The 27,758-nt window shown below is 32.8% G+C and overlaps 2 protein-coding genes across 5 annotated transcripts in view; one reads left to right on the top strand and one right to left on the bottom strand.

Moving 5' to 3' along the window:
• Supt3h (SPT3 homolog, SAGA and STAGA complex component) overlaps nucleotides 1-27,758 on the bottom strand; it is a 372,704-nt gene that overhangs the window by 325,376 nt on the left and 19,570 nt on the right. The window lies entirely within an intron of this gene.
• LOC104857679 (runt-related transcription factor 2-like) overlaps nucleotides 131-27,758 on the top strand; it is a 43,056-nt gene continuing 15,428 nt past the window's right edge. Inside the window, 3 exon segments of the mRNA XM_019206583.1 lie at nucleotides 131-351; nucleotides 354-377; nucleotides 543-666. Of these exon segments, the coding sequence (XP_019062128.1) occupies nucleotides 205-351; nucleotides 354-377; nucleotides 543-666 (295 nt within the window). The 5' untranslated portion in view covers nucleotides 131-204.

The raw sequence follows: 27,758 nt of genomic DNA on the forward strand, positions 1-27,758 counted from the left end.
CAGGCAGAGACAGAGAGAGAGAGAGAGAGAGAGAGAGAGAGAGAAGGGAAGAAGGGAGAGAGCAAGAGCAAGGGGGGAAAGCCACAGTGGTAGGCAGTCCCACTTTGAGCACTGTGAGGTCACAAACCACATGATTCTGTCTCTCCAGTAATAGTGCTTGCAAAAAAAGGAGTTTTAAAGCTTTTGCTTTTTTGGATTGTGTGAATGCTTCATTCGCCTCACAAACAACCACAGAACCACAAGTGCGGTGCAAACTTTCTCCAGGAGGACAGCAAGTCGTCTCTGGTGTTTAAATGGTTAATCTCCGCAGGTCACTACCAGCCACGGAGACCAACAGAGTCAGTGAGTGCTCTCTAACCACAGTCTATGCAGTAATAGTAGGTCCTTCAAATATTTGCTCATTTTCTTTTTGTTTTGTTTCCTTGCTTTTCACATGTTTCCAGCTACATAATTTCTTAACAGAAAAAAATAAATATAAAGTCTACGTACTACAGGCATACTGTAAAGCTAAAACAAGATTTGGGTATGGTTTGTATTTTCAGTCTAAGGCTGCAAGCAGTATTTACAACAGAGGGTACAAGTTCTATCTGGAAAAAAAAAGAGGGACTATGGCATCAAACAGCCTCTTCAGCACAGTGACACCATGTCAGCAAAACTTCTTTTGGGGTAAGTGTTACTGTATTTTAAAATGCTATCATATGTGAACCTGCTTAATATAATATGATTCTTAGATAAACTGCTAGCTTCTTCATATAACAGGATACTAAATGTCATGTTATTTTGTTGCATTAAAAATTGAACAATGAAATTGCTGTAAATATTTGCACTTGGCATTTATAACTTTAACTCTTGGAGTAATGACTTGAAATAGACAAAATTAGTAAGCTCACATAAATCAAAATGTTTTCCAAAATTATACAAATCAGGGTATTAAAACAGTAGAAGTTTAATAATTCTTATTAACTCGCAGTAGAATAAAATTAGATGCTAAATTGATCAAAGAATTAATAAATCACTGATTTAGCAGCTCGCAATATTTGAGCAAACTTCAAAAAGGAAGCAATTTTACAAAATAACAGACCACAGAATTATTGCAACATTATGGTCTACCATGTACAACACAGAAATAAACCTGTAGTGAATTTAACATTTTAACTAGCTCAACTAAAAAGAAATCCATTTATAATTTTATACTGCATCATATCTACAAAAATTTGTTTCTAAACAACTGTACACAATTGAAGCATACATTCAACTGAAATAAAATTATTCTAAGTACACCATAGATGTTTTTAAAAGATCTGCAGAGTTACTCAGGATATTTAAAAGTTCACAAGAGTCTTTTAAAACTTGCATACAACTCTATTTTTCTACATAGCTTTACATCCACGTGCTGTTACCCATATGCAGAACTTGTTGTAAACATATAGCAAATATTGAAACATCTACGACTGTTAATCACATTCTTGGAAATACCAAAATGAATATCATTTTAGTCTCATGAAAAATAAAGCTCGGTAAGAATACCCTGCATGATTTGAAAGAGCCATTCCTATTCAACCTTGCTGGACTTTAAAACAAAACAGGCATAATACAGTCCCTTAATATTTAATTTCAAGTTAGTGTTGATACAGATATACAAACTACTGCAACATTTATCAACTGACACAGTGTTATAGTAAAATAGTTTATCACTTACAAGATTCTCTTTATGATGTCCAACATGTTCCAACTAAAAGGCAATTTCTACAAAATTTTTCTTTCATCCTTTAAAATCAGCCCTTTTGCTGTATGTATCTACATTAACTTTGCTTTGTAATTTTCAACTAACGATTGGCATTTCCTTTACTCCTCCTACTTCACACATTTTAACTGGCTACTACCAGAGGATCAGTCTTAGTTTAGGTCAAAGAGAAATAATTAAACCAAAGGAGGGAAAAAGGTTTCTCTTAAAGGGTAAAGAAATGAACTTTGTATTTTATAAAATATGTAAAATTGCTGTAATGACCCCCTCAATAGCTGTAAGTGGGTTCACTCACAGTTATAATGCATAAATATAATAATCACAAATTATTTAAAAATTTAATAGTAGGTATTAAGCATTATTCTAAAACTTTCTGCATTTAGGAAGCATAAAATAACTACAACTAGACTGCATTATAGTCTGTATCATTATTAGTTTATTTGTGGGATAGTCTGCTATCACCACCAGAGATGAGAGAAAAAAAGTTAAAACTAATGCTACATGAAGGGATTAGCTGTAACAGGTACATCAAGTGGTTAAGTTGCTCTTTCACATTACTCAGCTTTTAAAAATAGCACTCAGTTTTTTAAAATAAATTTTTCTAATCAGATCGAGAACACCAAGTTTCAAGGAATACCTGAGCAAGTAAAGCTGTCCAAAAAAATGTTAAAATTGACACAAAGAATATACTGAAATGATCCTTATTCTATCCTACCTCAGGTCCTGTGAGGTAACATTCTTAATAACTACTCTACATTAAAATTTCCAAAGCCAGACCAAGTTTCTAAGGCATAAAAATAAACTGCAGATCATCTCTTGTTGCATTTCATATTTTTTTAACATTAAAATTAATTCTTTCTCTTCTGAGAAGTGAATCTTACCCTGCCAAATAGCACCTCTGAGCCTAGATAGAGAACTTAACATGAACCCACTACACCAGACTAATTACAGGTGAGTAGTAGGCATTCCCACTACCAGGTATAGGTTATCATCATATTGCACACATTCCCCCATTCCATAATCTACGCAAAGTCTAAAACCTCACTTCAGGTTTTAGCTTCTTACATAACGATTATCATGCCATTTATGAAATGTCGTATGTGCCCCAATTCTGTAAAATAGTTTAAAAAGCTTAAGCGAGGAACAAAGCATCGCTGATTAAAACATCTCAAATATAATAAACAAAAAGGGTATGGGTGTGTTTGTGTGTGGGAGAGAGAAACAGAAGGAAAGAGAGGGAGAGAGGGAGAAAGCTGTCAGTGTCCTTGATCTCCCTGCATAACTTTGAATTAATCAAGAATTTTCAATCTGTGGCTACTCAAAAATCTGTCCGTTATTTATCATAAAGCCTGTTGAAAACAAACTGACTCACCAAGTATCCTACAATGAAGAACTTATTTATGAAAATATATAAGCTGACTGATTAAACTTCTACACAAAATCTAACTGACCAAAGTAACTGATTAAATATGAATACTGATTTCCAAAGCAACACTTGTGGTCTACGTCAATAATAATATTATAGTTTCAAGATTTAGTAATGACAAAGTTTTGTAACTTGTTTTAAAACAAGAGAGCTAAATTATATAATCCAAAGAAAAGAATTAAAAGTCAAGAACATAGATTACTATAATATATAATAAAGTAAAAAAATCAGTGTAATTCCCAAAGGCTCATATTTTAGTATTTTAATTTATAAATAATTCCAATCTTAAATGAAAAATGGGTTAGATTTCACTTTTAAATTTTTAAAATGTTTGTAATATGAAAGATTAAAAACAAATCATAGCTACTGTGCATCTGTTTAAACCTCCAGAGTCTCTAAATCACAAGGCATGAAATGTACATGATTACATTATGATATATTTTAGTTCTTTTAATAGAATAAAAATTAATCTATTCAATTAATCCCTTCAAGCTAATCACTGTTAGTCTGACCTGCTTAAATCAGTCATGTTAAAGTTAAATTCAGTAAGATAGAAATGTTCCAGTTTGTTAAAAGAACACTGAAATATTTGATGGTTAAATAAACTGGGGGGGGGGCTAACTCATTGAAGGCACTGAGATTTTATCAAATACACAGAATTAATCTTTATTGAATAGAACCATTCACAAATCAAATCTCACTGTACTTCAATACTTTCAAGCAGCGCTAATCAATTACAAACCTTTTCTAGTGCTTCAAAATTCATGTGCTTTCAATTTTACACACTGGTGGTCCTCAAGTACTATACTGGGGCTAAGTTAAGACATTCTGTATCACAACTTTTTTCCAACAAACATTCATCTAGAGGGCTTTTTTTTTTTCTCTCAAGAGCTGCTCACATGAAAACTGTGGTAATATTTTTATACTGTACTTCTTTGTTAAAGCAAAAGGTTAGAGGTTACCTAAATACCTCAACTGTGTGTTTTATATACATATATATATATATGTATATGTATGTATATTATATATATTATATGTAGTTCTGTATATAGGAAAAGAATTCATATAAAAAAATCCAATGGGAATGGATTATTTTTGCATTTCCTATGATTAATGATGCACCCGAGCATAGCTGAAGTCTGATGGCAAAATACGGCAATCTCAAATTCCTATCTAAAGCAGACAAATGCCAACCTTCCATGCTGGTCTAACAGTGTCCCAAGACACTATAACAATTCTTAAGTCAATAGTGAAGTCATGTAAAAGCTCACCATAATAAGCACTGATATAGTAAATGCTACTACCAAGCAAGTTTTTAAAGACATCTTTATATAAAGGGTTCACTGGAAGCGTTTATTCTCTACAGTGTTGACAAATGGGAAAAACACCCTTCCTGCAAAATCTAAAATTCTAATTGTGACAATGACTAATTTTTCTTTTCATTTATCAAGACAGACTTACATTAAATTAGTACCATCAAAATCATTGTTAATTTAGGCAGACTTTCCAATGGGTTATCTTAATGCATTATTTTTCCCCTCTTACTCCAGTGAATTCTATATAAGTTCCACTCAAGGTAAAATTCTACCCCAGAAAAAGCTGTCATTAAGCTCCCATAGCAGAATAATAAATTCCAATACTTGATACTTTATAAATGATAAAATATGAGAAATCTACACAACAAATCTGAAATTCCCAATATTTTAAAACAAATCTTTAACAAAGGAAGTCTCAGATAATGACATTATGTACTTTAATACAATCTTGTCATATCAAAAAGATTATGGAATTTACCAGATATGTATTTTGATTAATGTGCTACAATTCAAAAACTGGGGCAACTCTATTCTTTATTCAAAGGGAGTTTCCTCACCATCTTAACCACAGTTAACCACAAGCTTTTGTCCATTCAACAGAAAATATACATAAAACAGACCATACATTCCCACATAACTTTTTAAGACCTGTATAGTAACTGAGATTAAATGCTTCTTTATTATAGTGTATACAATATCTTCACCTTATGCACGTTCTTAGGAATTTCCTCCCCCTCATACTAGTAATAAGGACATAGGGTACAAGTTTGCAATAGTGTTGAATGGATGTAAGAAACACCCTATAAAACATTTTAAATTTTCATTATTGTTGAACAGGATTTAAGTCTAAAGGATATTTTTTCATAAACACGCTTTCTTCATCATCACTTAACATATGATATTATTCCCAAATAAGATGAGCTATAGAATTAAAAATTTTCTTTAAAGGATAGTTGTTAATGAAACATTTATTCTTCCCATTGGAAAAAAAATTTGCTATTCATACACCCTATAAATATTCTACATTGTTATTAACACTCAAACCCAACATACAGAGTCTGGGAATGGAGTGCTGTGGTACAATACTCACCTCATACGCATGAGGCCGAGTTTGATCCCCAGCACCAGAAGGGGAAAAAAAATCCAATATATATCCAAGGACTAAATATGCCAATACCAAGTGTGATTTTGGTTCTAAATTAAAAATTTTACTTTACCTTGATTAAATATTTTTGCCTTAAATCTACTGTCTACAAGAAATAGATTTTTTTTAACATGCACACATAGGAAGTGAATGCTATTTCTAATAAAATTTAAGACAGATAGAATTTAATATAATGATGTCAGAAAATTTACCAAGTTAAAATTACTTTCAAAAATGCATAATTTAAGATTTTGACAATTACTTTGTTATCTCCACTATTGCTGTCATTTTTCTTAAAAATTTATACATGGGTTACACTAGACTAGTAACATTCCTAACAAGTTAGACCTAAATACCCTATGTAAGGCAAAAAACTTTTACCATAAAGTCAAATAAATTAATTTTATTACAATATTCAGTTACAATGACTTTTTAACATCAATAACGTCATTATACCATCAACTATAAACATATATTTACATAAAAGGTTAAGCTTAAAAATCCAAGAACTTAAGTACACATTTATAGATTCCCCTAAAACTACACAAACTTTGAGTGTGCCAAACATTATTTATGTATTTCTTCTGGTCAGATACCTCACAACTAAACTCATTTTGTAAGAAAAAATGCTAACCAACATAAAACAATCATCAATAAAGTTTTGAAACATATAAGCACAGTATTTCTTTAGAAAAATCAGAATGATGTTGTGGTATTCCACAAAAGTTTACATGGACATGAAGATTTTTTTTATATATAGAAACAAATACCTGCCATACATATTCAACTTAAATTTCTTTTGGCCATCAGTCTGACTTGAAATTTTTATGCATAGTTCATACACCAGTGACTACAAAACTTAGAATAATGATTATAAACCAAGACCACAAAAAGAGAATGTTTGTATCCCCTGAAAAATATTTTTGCATGAACACTAACAAAGGAATGTCACTCTCTAAAGCCAATTGATTAGGCATCTATTAAGAAATTCAAGATAAAAATAATACTAAATTTACAAAATCCAAGGACATTATTTTCCAGTTAAAACTTGAATAACAATTAAAAATTGACATCAGTTAAATAAATCACTGCACTTTACAAGAACAAATATAAATGGAATTAATCTGCTGAGAGATCCCTATTTATGGATACTATCTCAAAGAACAAGCCTGGCTTGGAGTTAAACAGGTGTATCTCCTGTACATACTCAGTCTCCAAGTAAATCACTTGGGTAAACAATGCAATGAATTTTTAAATTCCACTATTTTTCTATAATAATTACAATTAATATTATTTTTAAATCTCTATGCTTAACTTCTCAATTCAAGACTTCAAATTTCTAGGACAGTCTTTAAGTGAAAGGTATTATTTCTACAGAGTTCTTAAAAAATATTTAAATGAATCTAAGCAACATGCAACATGCATTCACTCTGAAGCTGAAAACAAAGGATCATTATTACACTGACCTTATTATGGAAAAATGTACTATATTCTACTATTTCAACCCATTGCTCTATCACTGAAACTTGACCCTAGAAAGTAAATGCATGAATACCAAAAGGACTAAGGGTGCAGATTCCCTTTAAGTAATAATAAATCTTATATTTCATATCTCAAAAAAATCCTATTTTTGGAGAAAAGTGAATTATCACTCTTACATAAACTTCTCTCAGACTACAAGTATATGTAATGACAGACAGTACAGTATCACAGAAAAAAAACTTCATAAAGTCCAACATTATACTAGTCACTGTGTTTTCTTTAAAACTGATAATTATGAACATGCAGAACTTTCATATTAAGGACCTAAACACCCAATTCAAAACAATTAAGACATTTTCACAGGTTGTTGAGAAAATAGCAAACAAAACAGCAGCATTCTAACATTTGGTAATAAAATTGGCTACAAAAGATAATCTAGTAATTAATTTTTACTTTTCACAAAATTGATACAGCTTCTAGATAATTCAGCTTTTGATAAAATTCAGGGGGAGAAATGCTACTGCTCTAACAAATACAAGGTTCAATACAAAAGCGAAACAGATACTTACAAAGACAAATGCACTATATTTGTAAAACAATGTAAACACGAAATTCAATGTAATCCAACCTTTGATCACTAATCCAAATTTTCTCTCCACATTAGAAATACTTTCCATAATTTTAAAAACTCCAATATGTATGCAAAATTTCTTACATTCTCCCAGTTGTTAAAATTATACATACATATACATCATGAAGAATTCTTTCCCTCTCCCCTCCAAACACATATACACACCGTTATCTAATTTATGAGTTAAAAATTTTTTTAAACTTTTTACCACTAGAATCCACATTTTTAAAAGTATTATCTAAGATAGATATGGACAGTGAGTACTGTTAGAATTTTATTTTTTATTCATTAGTAAAAATTTTAAAGTATATTTCCCTGATAGCATGTATACACACATTACAGAATATTTTAGTGTACTAATATGACTGGAAAAAAACATGGAGCAATGTTTTAAAATTTTCATTCACAAGCGCTCAGAGAGAAAGTTTAAAGTCACATGCTATTAGGCTTATTTTTACTTTCACAAATATTCTGAATCTATCAAGACATAGTTAAATAACTTTTTAAAACAGAAAAATACTTGGTTTAAATTGCTAAATTATATTAAGTGGTTAAATCTCTTTACATATAAAATAAATGTTTACTGAGACAGATTCAAGCCATTTTCTTAGCTATCTATGAAATTAAAATATGTGCTCCAACAAATAACATAAAACAGTATTTTGTATAAAGTATTTATTTACAAATTATATATGTACAAAAAATACAAAGATCTACTATAATGAAATCTCATATCTCAAATTTTCTTTGTTTAAATTTTTTATTCAAATATATGGTCATATCACTGTGCTTTTATCAATACAAAAAATATCTAATACTTTACAACACTGCTTTATAAAAATTCAAGAAAAAACAGCTTTATTATTATACACTGAAATTTATTTAAAAGTACCTCTAAAAACAGTGTGATCTAAAAATTTATTTACTCAAAATATAAGAAATGAACAAGAAAATGGCAACAAATGCCCTAATAAAACTACCTAGCAATAAGAACAGAAGGAGAAGAGCCATCTGTGCACAGGACATACATACGTGCTTTTTAATATAAAAGTTCAAATTCGTGCCTTTTGAACTGTTCAAATGAACATAACAACTCAATGGCTACTGAATTTTCTTCTAAACTGGCAAAACTAAAAAGAAATATCTAATTCCTAACTTTACCATTACAATGTGTAATTCTTTAATCACAAAACTACTATATAAGTTATTCTAAATCTGCCAGGAAGGCTTGACCACTGCATTTTTCCTATACGTACCTCTTTCTTATCAATTATGATGTATCTTCAGCATTTGAAGAGAAAAAAGCTCCAAAACTTTTAAATGCATTTAAAACAAGTAACAAAATTCAATATATACAGGGCTACTTTTAAAATACTCATTTCATACTAAGTTAGAAAAACTTAGTTTCTTAAAGCTGATGCATCTACACATTGAAAGCAACTTTTACTAAGTTCTTTAGCTACTCCATAATGATTTGCTCCAGAAATTCAAGGGTACCTAAAACAACGAGCTACCTGTTCTAGCCACGCTTAGGAATGTGTCCAAATCATTTTTATTGATTTAACCTTTATAGGAATGCTACATATCCTTAGAGCAAAACATTTTGAATGTATTTATAATATGATACACTTTTGTAAAGCCATGGAAAAGAAAGCTAAAAACAAATCTAGACACTCCTCCACCCTTGGTTGTTATGTGTTTATTTTTATTTTAAATACTATCAGTGGACCTAAATATTGAACAATCCTACTTGAGAAAACTTACTTTGGCATGACTGCAAGCAGAAATAAAAATTTATTTTAGAGAAAAGAAAGTGTATTTAAATAAATTGTAACTTTAAGAAATAAAACTACTAATTTAACAATGATGTCACATCTACAAATTTCAACAGATTCTAAATTCTTCTTTCATACTAATTACACATTAATCATGGAACCTATAAACATATCAATCTCAATCTCAAACTTACAAAGTTTAGTCCTTGTTGAATAAACTAAGTTGTGCTCTAGTTTACATTTTGAAAATTTACAGAGCAAGTCCTGTGTAGCCTTATCCCTAGTTTTCTGAAAGTGGTACTTAACAAAATGCCTGAAGGAGCTAATGCTTGCATTAGGTATGTTTGCCAAACAATACTTCACAATATTCTACTTCCTCACATTATGGTTCATCACTCTTTAACATGAACCTCACCACTAAAGAAGATGTTCTCTTAAAAAGGCAAACAACTTTTGAGCATTTCCAGATGTAGCGCATGAGCACACGCACGCGTGCACATGCGCGCACACACACACAGACACACACATCATGGGAAAATTCTCAAAGAATTCTAAATTAATAAAAATGCAGTAAAACTATAGTCACTGGTTAATACTTCAATGATTATTGATACATTTCAATTAAGAGCTAATAGTACATTTCAAATATTTTAACTTATAACTATAAAAGCACCAATTTCAGGTAAAACACAATCAAGCACATTTCAATGTCAGACAAGAGTCTACTGCAATGGAATTTCTAAGCTTTGGACAATTGCTGAGCATGCAAGAATAAAAGCATAATGCAATTTTTTTCAGATTTTTTTTAGAATTTTGTTAATATAAATTTGGGTCCAGCTACATTATTTTCATTTTCTTATCAAATTTTTTAAATAAAATATCCAATATGCATGGGATTATGCTAAACTAAAATGGATATTTGTATGTAGCCTCCTTCTGTGAAGCAGGCCTGGGACTAGGGTTAGACAAGCATCTAAGGTGCAGAAAGGATCTCACTTTTCCACAACCTTGCATGACAGTCTCATACGCTCTGCTGGCCTTCCCTCATCCTAAGGAGCACATTAGTACAAACCACTCCATAATACTCCTACTAAGCAGTCACCAATAGTTTAGAAATTTTCTCAAAAATATCTGACAAAAGTATCTTGCAAAGTAAATTAAGTGGACTTATTACTTGTCCATAAGACATTTTTAAAAGCTGAGTATCATCCATTGAAGAGTTCACAGAGCTACACGACTGTCATAGTCTAAAATGGTATTCAAACATGGCTGATCAAAAGATTTGTCCGAGGGGATGTGGAAGGGCACAGGGAAGGGCAGCCTCAAGAACCTTTTTAAGCAAAGATCCCTACGTAAATCAAGCAAGTTTGGGAGCTAACAGATAGTCAACTTTTAATATGCCTAGAAATAAGCTGCAGATATGATGAGCATATAAAATATATTAATGTCAAACTGTCTGCTCACTAAACATTTGTAAAGTTTGTTGACAAGACATAAAACATTATAGTTACTTTATTTCCTTCTCTTTCTTTTACTAGAGATGTTATTCAATGGTTATGTCCAATGAGTGATACTAATAAGAAAAATGATATATTCAGTAAGATAAAGAGTCAAAAGCATTAATACTTTTCTTTCCCTGATAGGTTCAATAGCTATTCTAAGTATATAATAAGTTGTTCCAAGAACTTAAGCTCTTAAACTTTAAATCAATTTAATTTGCTCATATTTTAAAAATCAAAGTGCCTAATATAGCCCCTGATTTTCATAGCATATTCTTCAACTGAAGCTATACTTTGTGCTAGCTTTTCTTTGTACCAGGTACAGTGCTAAATTCTTTGTAAGCATTATTTCCTTTAATTTGCATCAATCTCTTAGATTAAATGCATAGCATAAAAATTTGCAAACAAGGAAACAAAATGAAGTAATGAGACATGCCCAGGATCACACAGTTGAAGAGCTGACACTTCAGTCCACGACCTTTAACTCTTAATTACTACTTTATAGTGTCATACATGGCCTTAAAAAAGTAACATTCTAATTCACGATTTCATCTATAAAGGTGTTAGTTTTCAGAAACATAATTACACTATCCTATTGCATATATTTTAGTAATACTGATCAGAAAGAACCAAAGCAATCAAGAAAACATAACAGTGCATCAAGGGATATGACTTAGTTTAGGTTTGATTAGGAAATGAAAGTTTCGAACTACATAATTCTTAACTAATCATTATAACCAATATCCTTATTTAATATCTATACCACCCAGTAAACATTTAATATGATTTGAAAGTATCATTTCAGAGTTAAAAATTAGAACTCTTAAATTGAACACACAGGAATCTACAATCTGCCTTACAAAATAAAGTTAAAATAGTTACACAAAGACTTTAGTGTCAGTTCTTGAATCAAATCCTAGTTCCTGTATTTTTCTGGGGCATTATCTGTATCATAGTTTCACTATCCCACCTAAAAAGCCCTATATACTCACACTTAGACTAAGTGACATAAATAATCACTATTTCTAAGTTTTAATATTTAATTATAATCTATCCAATTATAAGTTACTAGATAGCCCAAAGACTTGTTGATAAGTGTGCCGTTTTTCTTTGCCTACCAAAAATACATTGTGCAAGATTCCAGAAAGGAAATCTTTGACAAGGTGCTGTACACCTTGATTTCATCCACAATCAATTCAAAATTATTACTTAAAAATTCAGAGATGCCCCAAAGAGTTGTACCAGTTTTTATCCCTGATGAGACACAGAAATAAAGCTGTTTAAGAATGTATCTTTCTTTCAATCTATGTGGCTTCAATGAGAAAAGATGTCCTAACTAGAAGCCGTCTTTTCAGGTTGCACAGTGATTTTGATATATACTGGTAATGCCCCACAAAACTACAGGTGATAGTAGCTAGATAACACATTTCACAAGGAGAAGAAAAGAAAGCTGTGTGGGGATCTACAATTCTCAACAAACTTTTCCATCATTCTGCACCCACATTTAATTTGACAGGCAGTGTGTTTATGATCAAACCAACAATTTTTAAAATCCTAGGTAACATGGACTCATCTACTATAATTTTATTTATACAAAACTACAGGTGATAGTAGCTAGATAACACATTTCACAAGGAGAAGAAAAGAAAGCTGTGTGGGGATCTACAATTCTCAACAAACTTTTCCATCATTCTGCACCCACATTTAATTTGACAGGCAGTGTGTTTATGATCAAACCAACAATTTTTAAAATCCTAGGTAACATGGACTCATCTACTATAATTTTATTTATATATATATATATATATATATACATATATGTATTTATACAAGTATACATTTTAAAACTTTTTATATTACTTTTAATTTAAAAACATCTAGTGAAAAGGGGTAAAAACTTGTCTTGAACAACTCAAGGTAAGAGAAGGAAAGCAATGAAACAGATAAAGTGTAATACACATATGAAAAGAACTACTGAATAGAAATTCAAAATCTTCATTAGTGGCAACATTATTACAAGTTCTCCGATTCAGGTACTCTATCTGGCAGTGGAAGCAAATTAGAAAAAGATGTAATTGCAAACAAAATGTGACAGGGAAGACATTTTATTGCCTTTAAACTCCATGTTCATATTACCTCAACTGAAGCCACTAAAGAGATGCAAAAGACAAAGTTTTGTGTGCCCCAAGAACTATCCATCAAAGAAGCAGAGGAAATATTTAAGAATGGCACAGTGATTCAGTAGTCACTAATCTAATACAAAAAAGTGAAACAGGACATGAAAAATATGAATAAGTTAAATATATTACAAAGAAAATAGAGGAAGGGGAGGAGGGGGTAAAGGAAGGGCAGGGATAAGGGGAAAAAATGAGAACCAAGAACTGTCATGTAAAGGTACAAGATCCCAATGATGAATGTAACTGTACTGTATACCTAAAATGTACCAATAAACTCAATGAGAAAAAAAAAAGAAAATGAAAATTTAAAAGAATGATAATACTAAAAAAAAAAAAAAAGAGGAATTCAACAGCAGTTATTCAGAGAGATAAAATAAGGAAAATGGGACTGCATCCTATACAGAATGGCAATGGTATTGATGATTCTGAAGAAAATAGGAAAGAGTAGAGTTTTGTCTTTGTCATTATTAAAGTCATACAGTATTCAGGGAGAAAATAAGCTACTAAATTATATGTAACACAATCTCATTCATTTAATTATACAGGAGAGTATACATGTATTAGAGGAACTCAAAACAGTAACAGTTATACTTACTAAGATTAGGGAAGACTTGACTTTTAACATGTACTCATCAATATATTTCAACTAGGAAATTAAATATATAATACAGTTTAAAAATAGTTAATAAGCTATAATGTTTTAAAAAGCTTATTTTCCTGAAACCATACCAAGAAATGATGTCCAGGACAATATTTTAATTTTTCCACATGCAAATTATAAGAAAGCAAATTCCTCCTGATTAGTAACTATTTTTAGGTGGAAAAATTATCACAAAAAACCATAGAATGTCATGGAAATATGCTCGAGCAAGGGCTTAGATGCTAAGTTTAAATCCCAGTTACACAATTTATTATCTAACTTTGAGCAAGCCATTTAAGGTTCTTGTGTCTTACTTTTCTCATCTATAAAAATATTACCACCTAACTGTAAGTTTTCTGTGAAAATTAAGTAAAACAGAAAGTGGTTCTATCAGATTTGATAAATCTGAAAGAGTTTGGGAAGCCCTGCTCAGAACAAACATCAACTAAGGAACTGTCCAATTCATTTATCATTACCAGCTCCCCAAAGCTATCCATCTCACCTCTGGTGGAGCTCTCATAGTGAGAAACACACCTAGTACTTTACTCCTAAGTTCCAATTCTGAGAGACTTAAGACTAACAGAAAAAGTTTCACTTAATTCTACAACCAAAATACAATTTTCCAAGAATTCTCATGTTCATCCAACCATTTATCCATAATGCTGAAGAAAAGAGTCCTATATGTACAAATCTCTTGTAAAACAGTACCTTCAATAACTGTGAGACATTTGCAAATTATTAAACACTCAACTGTACTAATAGGTGCTAGTCTATACTTCTCCATGTTGTCTAAGATAGCTCAGCAAACAGTTGGCATTATCTGGCCCAAGCTCCTGTGACAGTGTGTGTGAGGCATTGTACATGCTCATAGGACTCACTTCAATACTCAAAAGCAAGTTGTTACTGATCCCTGCATGATTTTAGCCAGCAAATGCCTCAATTGACCAGTCTAGAGTCTTTAATTGTATAACGAGTTCCCCTTTGATATTCTATCCTACTTCTATTCTCTCCCTTTCCATAACTATTGATTAAATAAAATAGAAAATATAGATGATTACAAATATGAAAAAATGTAAAGCCAAAGAGTTAATTCAAATTTCTTTATTAAGAGAGACAAAAGGTGATATGAAAGGGCCAAGGATTTAGCTCAGTGGTTCCACCACCTGCTTTGCAAGTGCAAGGACTCGAGTTTGATCCCTGTACCAAAAAAAAAAAAAAAAAAAAAAGTGATACAAAGGAAATATGACAAAGAAAAAGAACATCCAACTATAGTGATTAGCACATGAAAGGTGAGATTATGACCAAGCTCCCAGACATTTATCTCTTCTGAAAGAACTTCTGAAACTACTTTAAGGAGAACTTTCAACTTATACTTTTTAAACAGCTGGAAACTCCCTCATGTATTTGGCCTAAACTTTCCCCTACACTTTTATTCTTGCTCTCCACCATTAGAACAGATTTTCCCTTAGCTTCAAATGATATACTTTGCTACCCATTCATATAGTGTTTCACTCTTTCTCTGCTCCTACATCTTTTCAATCATGGCACAGAGTGCTGCTTTAAGTTCTAAATCTACCTTAAGAGCATTTCCCTTTGAGTAACACCTACAATGGTAACATAATCACTTAGTTTCTTTACAATAGACACACTAAGAACTATGAAGAGCCTACAGAAACAAATTTAAAATTATTATAAATTAAGAGCATTGAAAAACATGTTAACCTTTTGTATAAATCAGTTTTATATAAACCAGCACTTTACTCTTGGCTAGAAGGGCTTAGAAACAAAAATCCTAAATATGAAAGATATGCCTGCCTCAAAGACAAGAGAAATATATTGAATGGAAAGAGGACAAAAGGCTACTTCAGAAACAGAGCTAAGACTAAGACCCAAGACAATGGAGATAATGAGACAAGAAGAAGGTAGAGAATATTAAAATCTCCAAAACAGAAAGTACTATTTATAAGCAGGTTGGTTTAGTAGTTGCCAGGTAGTACTCTAATATCAGGCTTTACTTTTCTAAGAGTAGAAATGTCTCCATTTAACCTAGTTGAATCAGAACCTGGAAAATTGATTTTTGTGGCAAATGGCCTATATATGAAAATGTTCCTCAGGACAAAGAGAAGAAAAGCTACTCATCTGCCTGTCCTGCCTCACATGGATGCTGAGAATTAAATGATACAAGATAAAAAAGCATTTATAAACCTCAAGTATTTTCAAATTTGTTATTATAATCTAATATATTAAAAAATTCAACTTTCTGTTTACATCATTGTAAAAGAATATGCTCGGTGCCTTTAAATGGCAATGAAGTACTGGGTTGACCAGTTTTCATAAAAGAAAAAAACTCTGGAATCTTCCACAGCCCAGCCAGATTCAAAAGCTCAACTTTGTAAAATAATAATTTTAAATTATCTGAAAGTCACTATCCATTCCTCAAGCTCAGTGGGACACAACCTTTTTACCATGTACCTTACCACCAAAACAAAACCCAGTAATGACAACCATTATATATGTATTTATAAATCACATGTAATTACACATAATCTGTTACTAACTTTATCTTACACATTACTATTGAAAATAGAAATGTTAAGGTATAAAAATGTGGAACTCTACTAAAGCTCCAAGTTTAACTCAAACTCCAACTACAGAACAGACACAGTGGAGCTGTCTAATAAAAGGAAGCAAGAGGGCAAGGGGCCTAAGAGCCCATGAGAAATCCAATTCCCAAGAAATACAGTTCCCGAGAAGCTATTAGTTTTGAGATCAGACATCCCCCTGGCCACTTTAAAAATTGCTTTTACTTCATAGCGCTGTTTCCTCAACCTAAAAATGTTCTAAGATTCAACCAAGTACTTCATTTTATGTTTATTGCAGACATATAGTTAAGGATACTGCTTACTACATAATAAAGTTCCCACTGGTTTTCACAGAAAAACAGTCTCTCTAGCCTAATCACCCAAACATGTCACACTTCTAAAAACTGTGTGTGCTACTACGTGGACATGGATGAAATCTAGTTTCATCTGAGAGAGAATAGTACTGCATTTCTGTTACAAAGCTTAACAGCAAAAACTTTTGGCCCATCTTACCAACCACTGAGGGACTTTATTATATGTATCTCTGCATTTTTACCCCCGGGATAGAGTCTAGATCTCTAATCCTTTTGTTTTTTCTCTCTCTAATCCTTTTGGCTTCATTTTATACCACCCCATCATACTGTAGTATAAGTAATTATTATAGACCTCTCAAATATTTGTTAGAATCAATTAAGATACAAATGATAAAACTGAATGCTTTAGTGCTGGGGATTTAGCTCAGTGGCGCCACACCTGCCTCACAAGTGCAAGATCCTGAGTTGGAGGGGTTGTGGGGGACAGACATGTGAATGCTTCAACTGGCACATTAGTTTTCCTCTGCTCTAGGATAGAAATCTGAGAGTCACCTTTCATAGCCAATACAGTAATTCCATCAGTCCTTAGACTGCAGTCTAATTTGTGCAACATCATGTTGTTTACTATCCCTGTTCTCACAGCTATGGCCTTTCATATGGCCTACTGCAATGGATCTCCTCCACCAATCCAACTGACAGGTGGCTTATTCTTGATCCTTCTCAACAGTACAATGCAAATCACAACTTCAGCTTTTCAAAAGCCTTTGAAAGGTTTGCTAAACTCCTTCCATACTTACCTCTAGCTAATACCTGTCATTCTGTCTGTGTCTGTACATAAAGCTCTCAAGATACTTATACAGATATGTAAGCATATATAATTCTTTTAAGCTGGTGACTTTAGTGGAATCAAAACTACAAAATCCATTTTCCTCATGAAATGTTACGAGAAAGCCCAGTAAATAAAATGGATTGTTATAGGAGCCTACTGGGTTGAGAGAATTGAGAAAGTAGCTAGAACTCTGCACCCTCTCCTGAGCAGCCCCAAAGCATCTTCACAAAGCAAACAAACAGTACGCTAAACACATATTCCTTTGAAGACAGCAAGTGTACCTCCTTTGTTACCTGTCTCTCCTACAGAAAGGCAACACTATATAAAAACCAGATATTCCTGGAATGAATCAAAACCTCTGTCTCTTATATTTTCTATTCAAATCTTTAAATTCTCTGAACCTAAATCCACATCTTAAACTGGAAATGGTAAAAGTTATCTCATGTGATGATCTCATGATCATGAGATACCTAAAGCAAATGTTGCACAGTGTTGCCACTGTGCGTACTCAAGAATTCCCACGCCCTTCTTCACTTTCTTCTCACATCATCTAGCTAAACACCTGGCACATAACAGGCATTTAACAGTCATTCAAATAAAGAAAGAAGAAAAAAAGACATGTTAAAGAAATACTATAAGAGAAAAAAGAAAAAATAATTTTAAAATAACTTACTAGAAAGAAAGATGGTAATTCCTATGATAAAAAAAATTGTTCTCAATTAAAAACAAACTCACAAAGTTTGGGTTCCTTCCAAAAAAGCCAAGACTAAAGATATATACACACGTGAAGATTTAAGCGTTAAGGATGTTATATCTGAGCATGATGGCACAGGCTTGTAATCCCAGTACTCTCGGAGACTAAGGGAGGAAAATCACGAGTTCAAACCCAGATTAACCAATTTAGCAAGACTCTCTCAAAATAAAAAATAAAAAAGGGCTGGGGATGGAGCTCAGTGCAAAGGCCCTGGGTTCAATCCCCAGTGCCACAAACGAAGATGATAATGATGATGATGTCATATAACGTCAATTTACATTCGATAGCTAAAGAATTAAGAGGCATTATAAATTAAACCACAATGAACAATTCTATTTTTAGATGAACTCTATGTCATTGGTTTATATATCATTTTTATGGAAACAGTATTCCAATTTTCTTAAGATATGCTGTCATGTTTCTCAAGCTGCAAATGTAAAGTTCTCCAACTGTGCTTAAAATCTCTTGGTGGCTGACATGCACAAAGGAAATATCTCAAAATAAATCATTTGGTCCCAAAAGAAATAGATATATATCATCATAGGCAAGATAAGCTTGATATGAACAAAATTTGCCCTTTTGATTTTTTTAAAATTGTAAAGTAAACAAATTCAACAAGGCATACATTCCATACATTTGTAAATTCTCTGACATCGAGTTCTCTCTACAAAAGTAAAGGAGAGTATATGCAAGTGGCAAAAAAAATTCAAATAAAAGAAACAGGATCTTGTAATTATATCTTTAAGCAGAAAGCTAAATTCCAAAGATTCTTCTAAATCAAAAAAATTAGATTATAAATATCTCATAAAAACTTCACTCTCAAAACAAGGCTAAAGAATTATCAATTTTAACACCTAAAGACGACAGTAACACAATACATTTCATATGACCTCATAAAAAGTGTAGAATCTCTTCCCTCTCCTTACCTATATGAAGGCTAAGAGCATTACATTATGAAATGATACTACTGCCAGGCGGGGGGGTGCACTCCTGTAATCCCAGCACTTGGGAGGCGGAGGCAGGAGAATCATTGTGAGTTCGAGACTAACCAGGGCTACAGAGTGAGTTCCAGGTCAATCTCAACTACATAGTGAGACCCACAAAAAACGAAGAACAAAAAAAAAAAAAAATGATACTCCTAAACAGTCATCTGTATTCTAAAGGCAGATATACACTTCATTGAAACACTAGATATCTGGTCTTCAATATACAATTCTGTATACAGTTTGCACACTAATATTTAAGAACAACTGTAGGGCCGGGGATGTAGCTCAGCAGCACAGTGCCTGCCTGGCAAGCGTGAGGTCCTGAGTTTGATCCCCAGGACCAAAAAAAAAAAGAACAACTGTATTAGAGGATTTAAGTCATAGGATGTTATATCAATTTAATTTGCCAGTTTTATATTTCATAATTAAGACTCTAGTATTTCATTGTAAACTACAAAATACTGTGACTAATTGGTCACCTATCAGAATGTAAAAAGGAAACCAAAATTTGATTATCAGGCTCTTCCACTCACTTCACAACCAGCCCATGTCAGCCCTGTTCTTGCCTACTGAAAATTAGCTTCTTCCTTATCTGTCTACATAAAGACATCTTGCTTCAAAAAAACTAATTTCAAGTAAAACTAAAAAGTGAGTCAGTACACAATTACTTTGTTTTAAAAGGTTTTATAAATCTTAGAGGAAAACAAGTTGAGCTAAAAATGCAAAGAAAAGTAACTTTTTTTTTTTTTTTTTTTTTTTTTTTTTTTTTTTGTACCAGGGATAGAACTTGGGCCTTTGTCTTGCAAAGCAGGCACTCACTGAGGTAAATTCCTGGCCCGAAAAGTAGTATTTGATACCTTAGATAAAGGTATATACAATTAAATCAAAGACTATAAATCTCAAGAATACAATTCACTACAAAAATAAGAAAATTTCTGGAAAATGAGAAATAATAGTTATTTCTAACCGAATCAGGATGCAAATTAAAGATGAAGGCTTCTTAAGATTAAGGATTTTGTCTGATTTATTGCTATTCTCTCAAAAGCCATGAACTCATTAGGTGTGTGTTGAGTGAATAAATAAAACCATTAGTACACAATAATCCTCTAGCACAGATGTGTACTGTCACCAAATGCTGGTTTAAGAACTGTGGGTTCCACATCCACAAAGGGATTCAAGGAATATGCATCAGAACATAAACCAACTGCACTAGACAATTCCAGTACTCACGATTCATGCTCAGACACAGGAAATTCCTTCAACAAAGCAGAGAATTGATTCACATTGTGCTCGAGCTACCAATCTCACAAAAGACCAATAACAGTTCACAAACTGACTATGGCTTTAAACATTAACAATTGAAATGAGAGAAAAAACAGAAGAAATTAACTTCAAAGCAAAGAAAAAATTGTAAAAATAATGTCTGGCTGTTGGGAAGCAACCATAAATGCATCAATATGTCTTTTAAAGAATACTTATAAGGGCCAGGGATTTAGTTGAGTGGTTCCACCGCCTGCCTCGCAAGCTCAAGGAACCGAGTTCGATCCCCAGTACCAAAAAAATACTTATAAAATGCATGAAAGCAACAAAAAATAACTTTTAAGGTTATTTTTTTCACCTAATGTCAAGTTCTAACTATGAAACTTAAGACATCCCAGTAATATCTAAATGAATGAAATCTTTACATTTTCAGAATATTTTATAATTGCTGGTCACAGAACTTAAAGCACATAAAAATTACATTCTGAATAAAAAAATGCTCCAAGTAGTATAGATACTTCGCCTATCAATCTAAAATAACTCCACTATTGTAATGTCATCTCAAATATAAAAGTAAAACAAGTTCTGGCATTTTTTTTTAAATGAGGAATAAAGCCAGTTATGGTGGCACACATTTATAATTCTAGCTCTGGGGAGGCTGAGGCAGGAGAATCACTACAAGTTTGAGACTAGCCTTGGCTATAGTTCAAGGCCAGCCTGAAATATATAGTGTGAGCCTGTCTCAAAAAAAAAAAAAAAAAAAAAATAAGAGTACGCTAAAAAAAAAAAAAAAAAAAAAAAAAAAAAAAAGGAATAAGAGATGGTCATCATTAACACTAAGTTCTAGCAAAGAGGTACTATGAAACCACACTGGCTTAATGTTTGGAAGACCAGTCACATAGTCTTCAACCCCTAACTAAACTATGCACCCTAAGACAATGACGGCAAACATTTTAGAGCTTTCAATGATACAAACAACCCACTGTGGCATGGGCGCCAAAGATCTGCCACCACTGCCCTAGAACAAATCAGCCCATCATTCCGCTCATCAGCTTATGAGTAAATAAAATGACTGACCTAACTGACTTCTAGGGACATTCAGATGTCCTTTCAGTCTTAAGTAACTGATACTATTCAGATTCCCTTGTGTCTGAGTACCAGGTAGGTGGCCCTGCAAAAGAATATGCTAAAGCCTGGCACAATGATCCTGACCTGTTATCTCAGCACTCTTGTAGGCTGAGAATCACAAGTTTGATTTTAGTTTAACTTAGTGACTTAGGGAGACCTTCTTTCAAAATAAAAATAGGTGCATAGGGGGGTAGGAATGTAAGGAATTAGTTTAGTGCAAAAGCCCTGAGTTTAATCCTCTGTCCTACAAAATTAAGAATATGCTGAAGTTCAAATGTACCTATAATCCTATAAAACCTAATTTCAAAGATATAGACATTTATGCAGAGATTTACACTAAATATCTACCTATAATACAAATGGCTTACATGTATAAACTAATTTAATTCACACAAAAAAATCTTAAGAGTTGAATATTCTTATTTGGATTTTATAAATAAAAAAATTTCAAAGAGGTATTTAAAATCAGCACTAACAGTGGCCCATACCGCTAATCCCAGCACTCCAGAAGCTGAGGCAAGAGGACTGCTGAGAGTTCAAGGCCAGCTTGGACTACATAGTGAGTTCAAGGCCAGCCTGAATTACATAGTGAGAACCTGTCTCAAAAAACAAAACAAAACAAAAAAACACTAATAGGTTTCACTCCTATTTGTAAGATTTTTGTTAGGACATGCACCCTTCCACAGACCATATACAGACCAATCCTGTAAGAAAGGACTATGCCATGGAAATCTGAACTCTAAATACAGAAAGTTATACCTAAAAATGTACTTCATGAGCTTAAGTGAGAAAGATTTCATTAATATGCTAAAGAGAATAATGGTGATGATTAAATATTATTTCTAAATTTAGTAACATGGAAGCAAAAAAAAAAAGGCCTGATATAAAAATGCTCACCGCCATTAAAAATATCAGAGGATGACCAAAATACAGCACTCATTTGACTGACTAAACAAAGTATTAAGATTATCTATGCCCCTATTTCCTACCTCTCTGATGAAGACTTTCAGTCTCTTAACCATAGGCACTCCATGAGGCTTTCCATCTAAATGATCCGATCCACTGTGATCACAACTTCCTAGTCTGCGTATAAAAGTTAACACCTGAGAAGCAACAGGCGGTATACAGCAAAAAAAAAAAAAAAAAAAAAAAAAAAAAAAAAAAAACCCAAAAAAAAAAAAGGGGAAAAAAAAAAAAAAAAAAAAAAAAAAAAAAAAAAAAGGTAAACAATCCCTGTGATCAGGGAGGGGAGACAGACATAGACAAATAAACAGATTGCTGTTAAACAGCAAATGAAACCTCCCTATTAATAGTACAAGGTGTCAAGACCACAGAAACATAATTAGGAAGACCAGAGGTAAGAAGACTTTCTGGAAGGCATGCCCAAGTTATTTTCTGTTAATTCTCTACTCCTCTCTTTAAATGAGTACTTGTACTCTGCCTAATGAAATCTCCAATCCCTTCCTACTTTCCCACTTTTCTCCAAGTTGGTCAAATGTACTATATTTTGATCCCGTCCCTTTCTTCCAGCCTAGGTTTGAGATAGAATCTCCAACAACTCAAATTTCAATAACTTCCATATCTGCCCTTCAGATCTTTAGATCAAGTGATTCTTGCTTCATAGCACTGCTATTAAAAAAAAAAAGTATACAACCTTACTGTTGGAACCCTTATCAGATGTTGACTGCACTCAGCCAAGTGGAGACACTGTACTACAACTGTACATGATGCTCCGTTCAGTGTCAAGCATTCATAATCTACCATAGAAGCTTTCATTAAAATATTCAGAAAAAATTCATTTAGATTATCCTTATGTGTATAAAATATATATTTTTTAAAACTTATTGTTTGACTTGTAATCAGTAATCCAAAATACCATTCACAATAGTATTTACAATACAGTACTATTTACAATAGCAGCAAAAGTACATATAACAAAAGCAGTATAAATGTACACCGTGAAACTATAAAATATTGTTGAAATAAATGAAAAACTAATCTAAATTACTGGAAAAACACACTATGTTTGTAAGCCAGAATTGTTCTTATTGTTAAAATGGTAACACTTCCCAAATTGATCTACAAATTCAAGGCAATCTTTATTAGAATTCCAGCTGGCTTTTTCCTAGTCATTTATAAGCTGATTCTATACTTCATATGGAATTGCAAGGACCCTAGAACTGGCCAAAACGATCATAACACACACCACCACACACACACACAAAACAACAAAAAACAAAAACAATCTTGTTACACTTACACTTTTTAATTTCAAAACTTGTCACAAAGGAACAGTAATCATAGCAGTATGGTACTGGAATATGGATAAACAGATCAATGGACAGTTTATAAATAAATTCATGTGTCTATAAATAACAGATTTTTAATATGGGTACCAGACCATTCAACAAGAAAAGAATTGTTTTCAACAACTGATACCAAGACTACTGAATAGCCATGTGCAAAAGAATGAAAGTGGACCCTATATCACATAAAAAAAAATCAACTCAGAACGGAACAAAACCCTACATGAGTTAAACTATAAAAGTTTTGGATGAAATAGGATGAAAGTTTATAGTCTTGGATTTGGCAATAAACTCTCTGCTGTGAAATCAAAAGCATAAGCAACATAGGGAAAGAAAGAAATTGTAGATTTAATCAAAATTTAAAATGTCTGCTTCAAAGGACAATATTGGGAGTGAAGACAGACAATCTATAATCTGGGAGAAAATATTTGCAAATCATATATCTTAATAAAGACCTATAAGAACTGTTACAACACTGAAATAAAAAATTTTGACAATCCAATTAATATATGGGGAAAAGATTCAAATAGTATTGCTGCAAAGAAAATATGCAAATGAGCAAGTACATATAAAGATGGTCAGCATCCATTAATCATTAGAGAAATGCAAACCAAAACAATTATCATAAGGTAACATTTCCAACCCAGTAGACAGCCATAAATGTTGGGAGAATCTTCTTTTTTTTTGGGGGGGTAAACTAGGGCTTGAACCCAAGGGCATCTACCATTGACCTATTTCCCTGAACTTTTCATTTTTTATTGAGACACACTTGCAATAAATTGCCTAGGTTGGCCTTGAACTTGTGATGGCCCTGCCTCAGGCTTAAAAGTAGCTGGAATTAGAGGTGCATGCAAATGTGCTCAGCTTGTTGAGAAACTGAAGAAACTGGAACACTTTTACAATGCTGATGGTAATTTAAGATGGTTCAGCCACTCTGGAAAAGTCTGAAAGCTCCTCTGTGTTAAATAGGAGATACCATATGACTCAGTAATTCCATTCCTAGGTACATACTAAAAGAAATAAAAGTATATGTCCACAAAACACATGTACATCATCAGAACTTGTAATAGGCAAAATATGGGGACACCCCGAGTGTCTATGACCTGGTGGACAAATAAATAAAGCATGATATATCCACACGATGCTATTATTTGGCCACAAAAGAGACTAAGAAACTAATACATACTATAGCATGGATTAACTGTGAAACACTAGGCCAATGGCTACGAACCTATCACGTGTGCTGCAGTAGGCTATTTATTATCATTGAAAGCTCTACAAGATTTACTGTCCTAGGCCAAAGGAAAAAAAGCTGATCAAAAGACCACACTTTATGTGATTCAGTATACCTAAAATGTTCAGAATAGACATACACAGAGAAATAGAAAGCAGACTAGCAGTTGCCTAATGCTGGGGTGCAGTGAGATGGATGAGGGATTTGGAATGACTGCTGATGGGTATGGGGTTTCTTTTTTAGGGTAAGTGATGCTTGTACTTCAAATAGGATGTAGGCATGACTTCCAGGGACATTAGGTTAACTGATTCCTGTTCTAAAGTACTGAGTCTAACAATGACTTCAGTCAGGTTGCTAGCCTCAGGAGACTAAACTATGTTTGTACCTGCAATTACACTGTATAATTAAATGTGGTGTGACTAGCCCAGATGAGGTGATCATCACATAATCTAAAGAAAGAATACATGCAAAATTTCCCTAGCCTTATATGTACACAGCAGGCTGGGTCTAGGTGCCCCTATGTGCTCAGCTTCACTGTAAGATCTACTTGTACAGTAATTATTTTCTCCATTGTGCACTGCCCTACCTGTCCCTCATTAACAGCTTTTTTTCCTATTAGGTTGTTGCAGTCTACAAAGCCAGTGTGCTCACTTTCTCCTAACTTCCTAACATCTAATGCCTCTACCACCTACCCTAAACATTACCTCCTGCTTTTCTCTCTTAGTAATGCCTGCTACTCAGGTTATTAAATTTTCACAATCAACACAAGTCAAATGAAAATAGTTATCCATCATTTCTTCATTCATAAATATTTACTGAGCATCTATTACACACTACACACCATGTTATGCTTTAGAAGACGCCACTCGTGCTCTCATGGAGCTTAATATCTCATAAAGACAACACAGTAAATCAATGCATAAAATTGCCATAGGGTGTAATAAGTGCCATATAGGATATAAGGGAGGAAACATACAGAAGGGAGGAAACATCTACTTTGAAAATAGAATGATCGGGGAGCACGGAGTATGGTTCAGTGGAAAAGCCCATGGTTGGCATGTGTGAAGCCCTGGGTTCTGTACCCAGCACCCAAAGAAAGGAAAAAAAAAAAAAAAAAAAAACAGTCATCAAAGGCCTGAGGTGGTTAAAAATGTGATTTCAAGTCTAATTCCCCACTTAGCTGGATAACCTTAGCCAAATGCAGGTTCACTTACCCTCTCAATCTGTACAATTATAAAATGAAGATAATCATACCAAACTCCATAATGAATATTCATTACAGATCATGATCAGAAAAATCCTCCAATGCCATCTGTTTTACAAGCCCTTCATGATGTCACTTTCCTTCAGAAGCAGAGATTTTTGAGAGAAGCATTCCATCAGACAGGCAGCACTTATCACCTCTTGAAAAATATAGAGTATAATACAGCCCACACTAGCGACAGCTCCAGGTAATGGGAGGACCTAAGTTAACAGGTAACTCTACAAAGGCAAAGTAATGAAGAGTAAAAAAAGGGTAAGATGTAACCAAGATGGTTTAGGACACAGTGAATGAGTGACTGAGTGACCAGACATACACAGCAGAGGTGAGCAAAGGTGAAAATGTATGACAGAGGAGTTGTACTTCTTAAAAGATTGCAGGAAAACCAATGAGACTCGCAGAAGCTTCCTGATAACCCCTGACTAATCACACTGCCTCTTATCTCTGTAAATAGCACTTAAAATATATTAAATATATTCTCTATAAACTATATTGTATAAACACTGATACACACATAATTATATTAGAATGTAGGATTTTTATAGACTAAAAAATGAAGCTGGTCTTTTATTAACCACTATAACCACCATTCAAAAATAAGAATAAATGATTTAAAATTAAGAGAGTAAGTTGGCTAATTTTTACATAGTGCCGACAGCACAATTTTACATTCATGCAAGAAAAACAAAGAAAACAGGAGTTTTTTGGAGTCTCCAATTATATACACTAGTTAACTAACCGACTCATTAGTCAGCTGTTTTGTTCTTTCTGTGTAGTGTTTATCAAATAAAACATTCTAAATGTAAAACTACTCCATTAATCAACTTTAGAAGTAAAATCAAATGCAAAGCCAATGTCTGAAATCTGAGAATACAGCAAAAAATATAAAAAGAAAAGAAAAATGAAACTGCTTAAAATTTGCAATTAGAATTTGTTTTGGAACTTGATAAAATGATTCCTAAAAATTCATTCAGAGAAAAATAAGAAAAGAGACTAGAAATGTTTTTAAAAGTTATGTGTATGGATTTGAACTATAACACCAAATATTAAAACCTATTAAGAAGCTATAATAACTAAAATAATGCAGTGCTGGCAAAAGAATAGAAAATTCAATGGAACAAAGAAAAAGTCAAAAGTAATAACTTATTATCTGATAAAGATAGAACTTCAACTGAGGGGAGGGAAGGCTTATATAATTTGTGGTGGCAAAACAAATCCATTTAAAGTAAAACTGTTCTAACTTAGAGCTTTCCTGACATCATGCAACAAA

The sequence above is a fragment of the Fukomys damarensis genome, unplaced genomic scaffold (assembly GCF_012274545.1).
Source record: "Fukomys damarensis isolate Sample0158 unplaced genomic scaffold, DMR_v1.0_HiC HiC_scaffold_20, whole genome shotgun sequence".
Taxonomy (NCBI): Eukaryota; Metazoa; Chordata; class Mammalia; order Rodentia; family Bathyergidae; genus Fukomys; species Fukomys damarensis.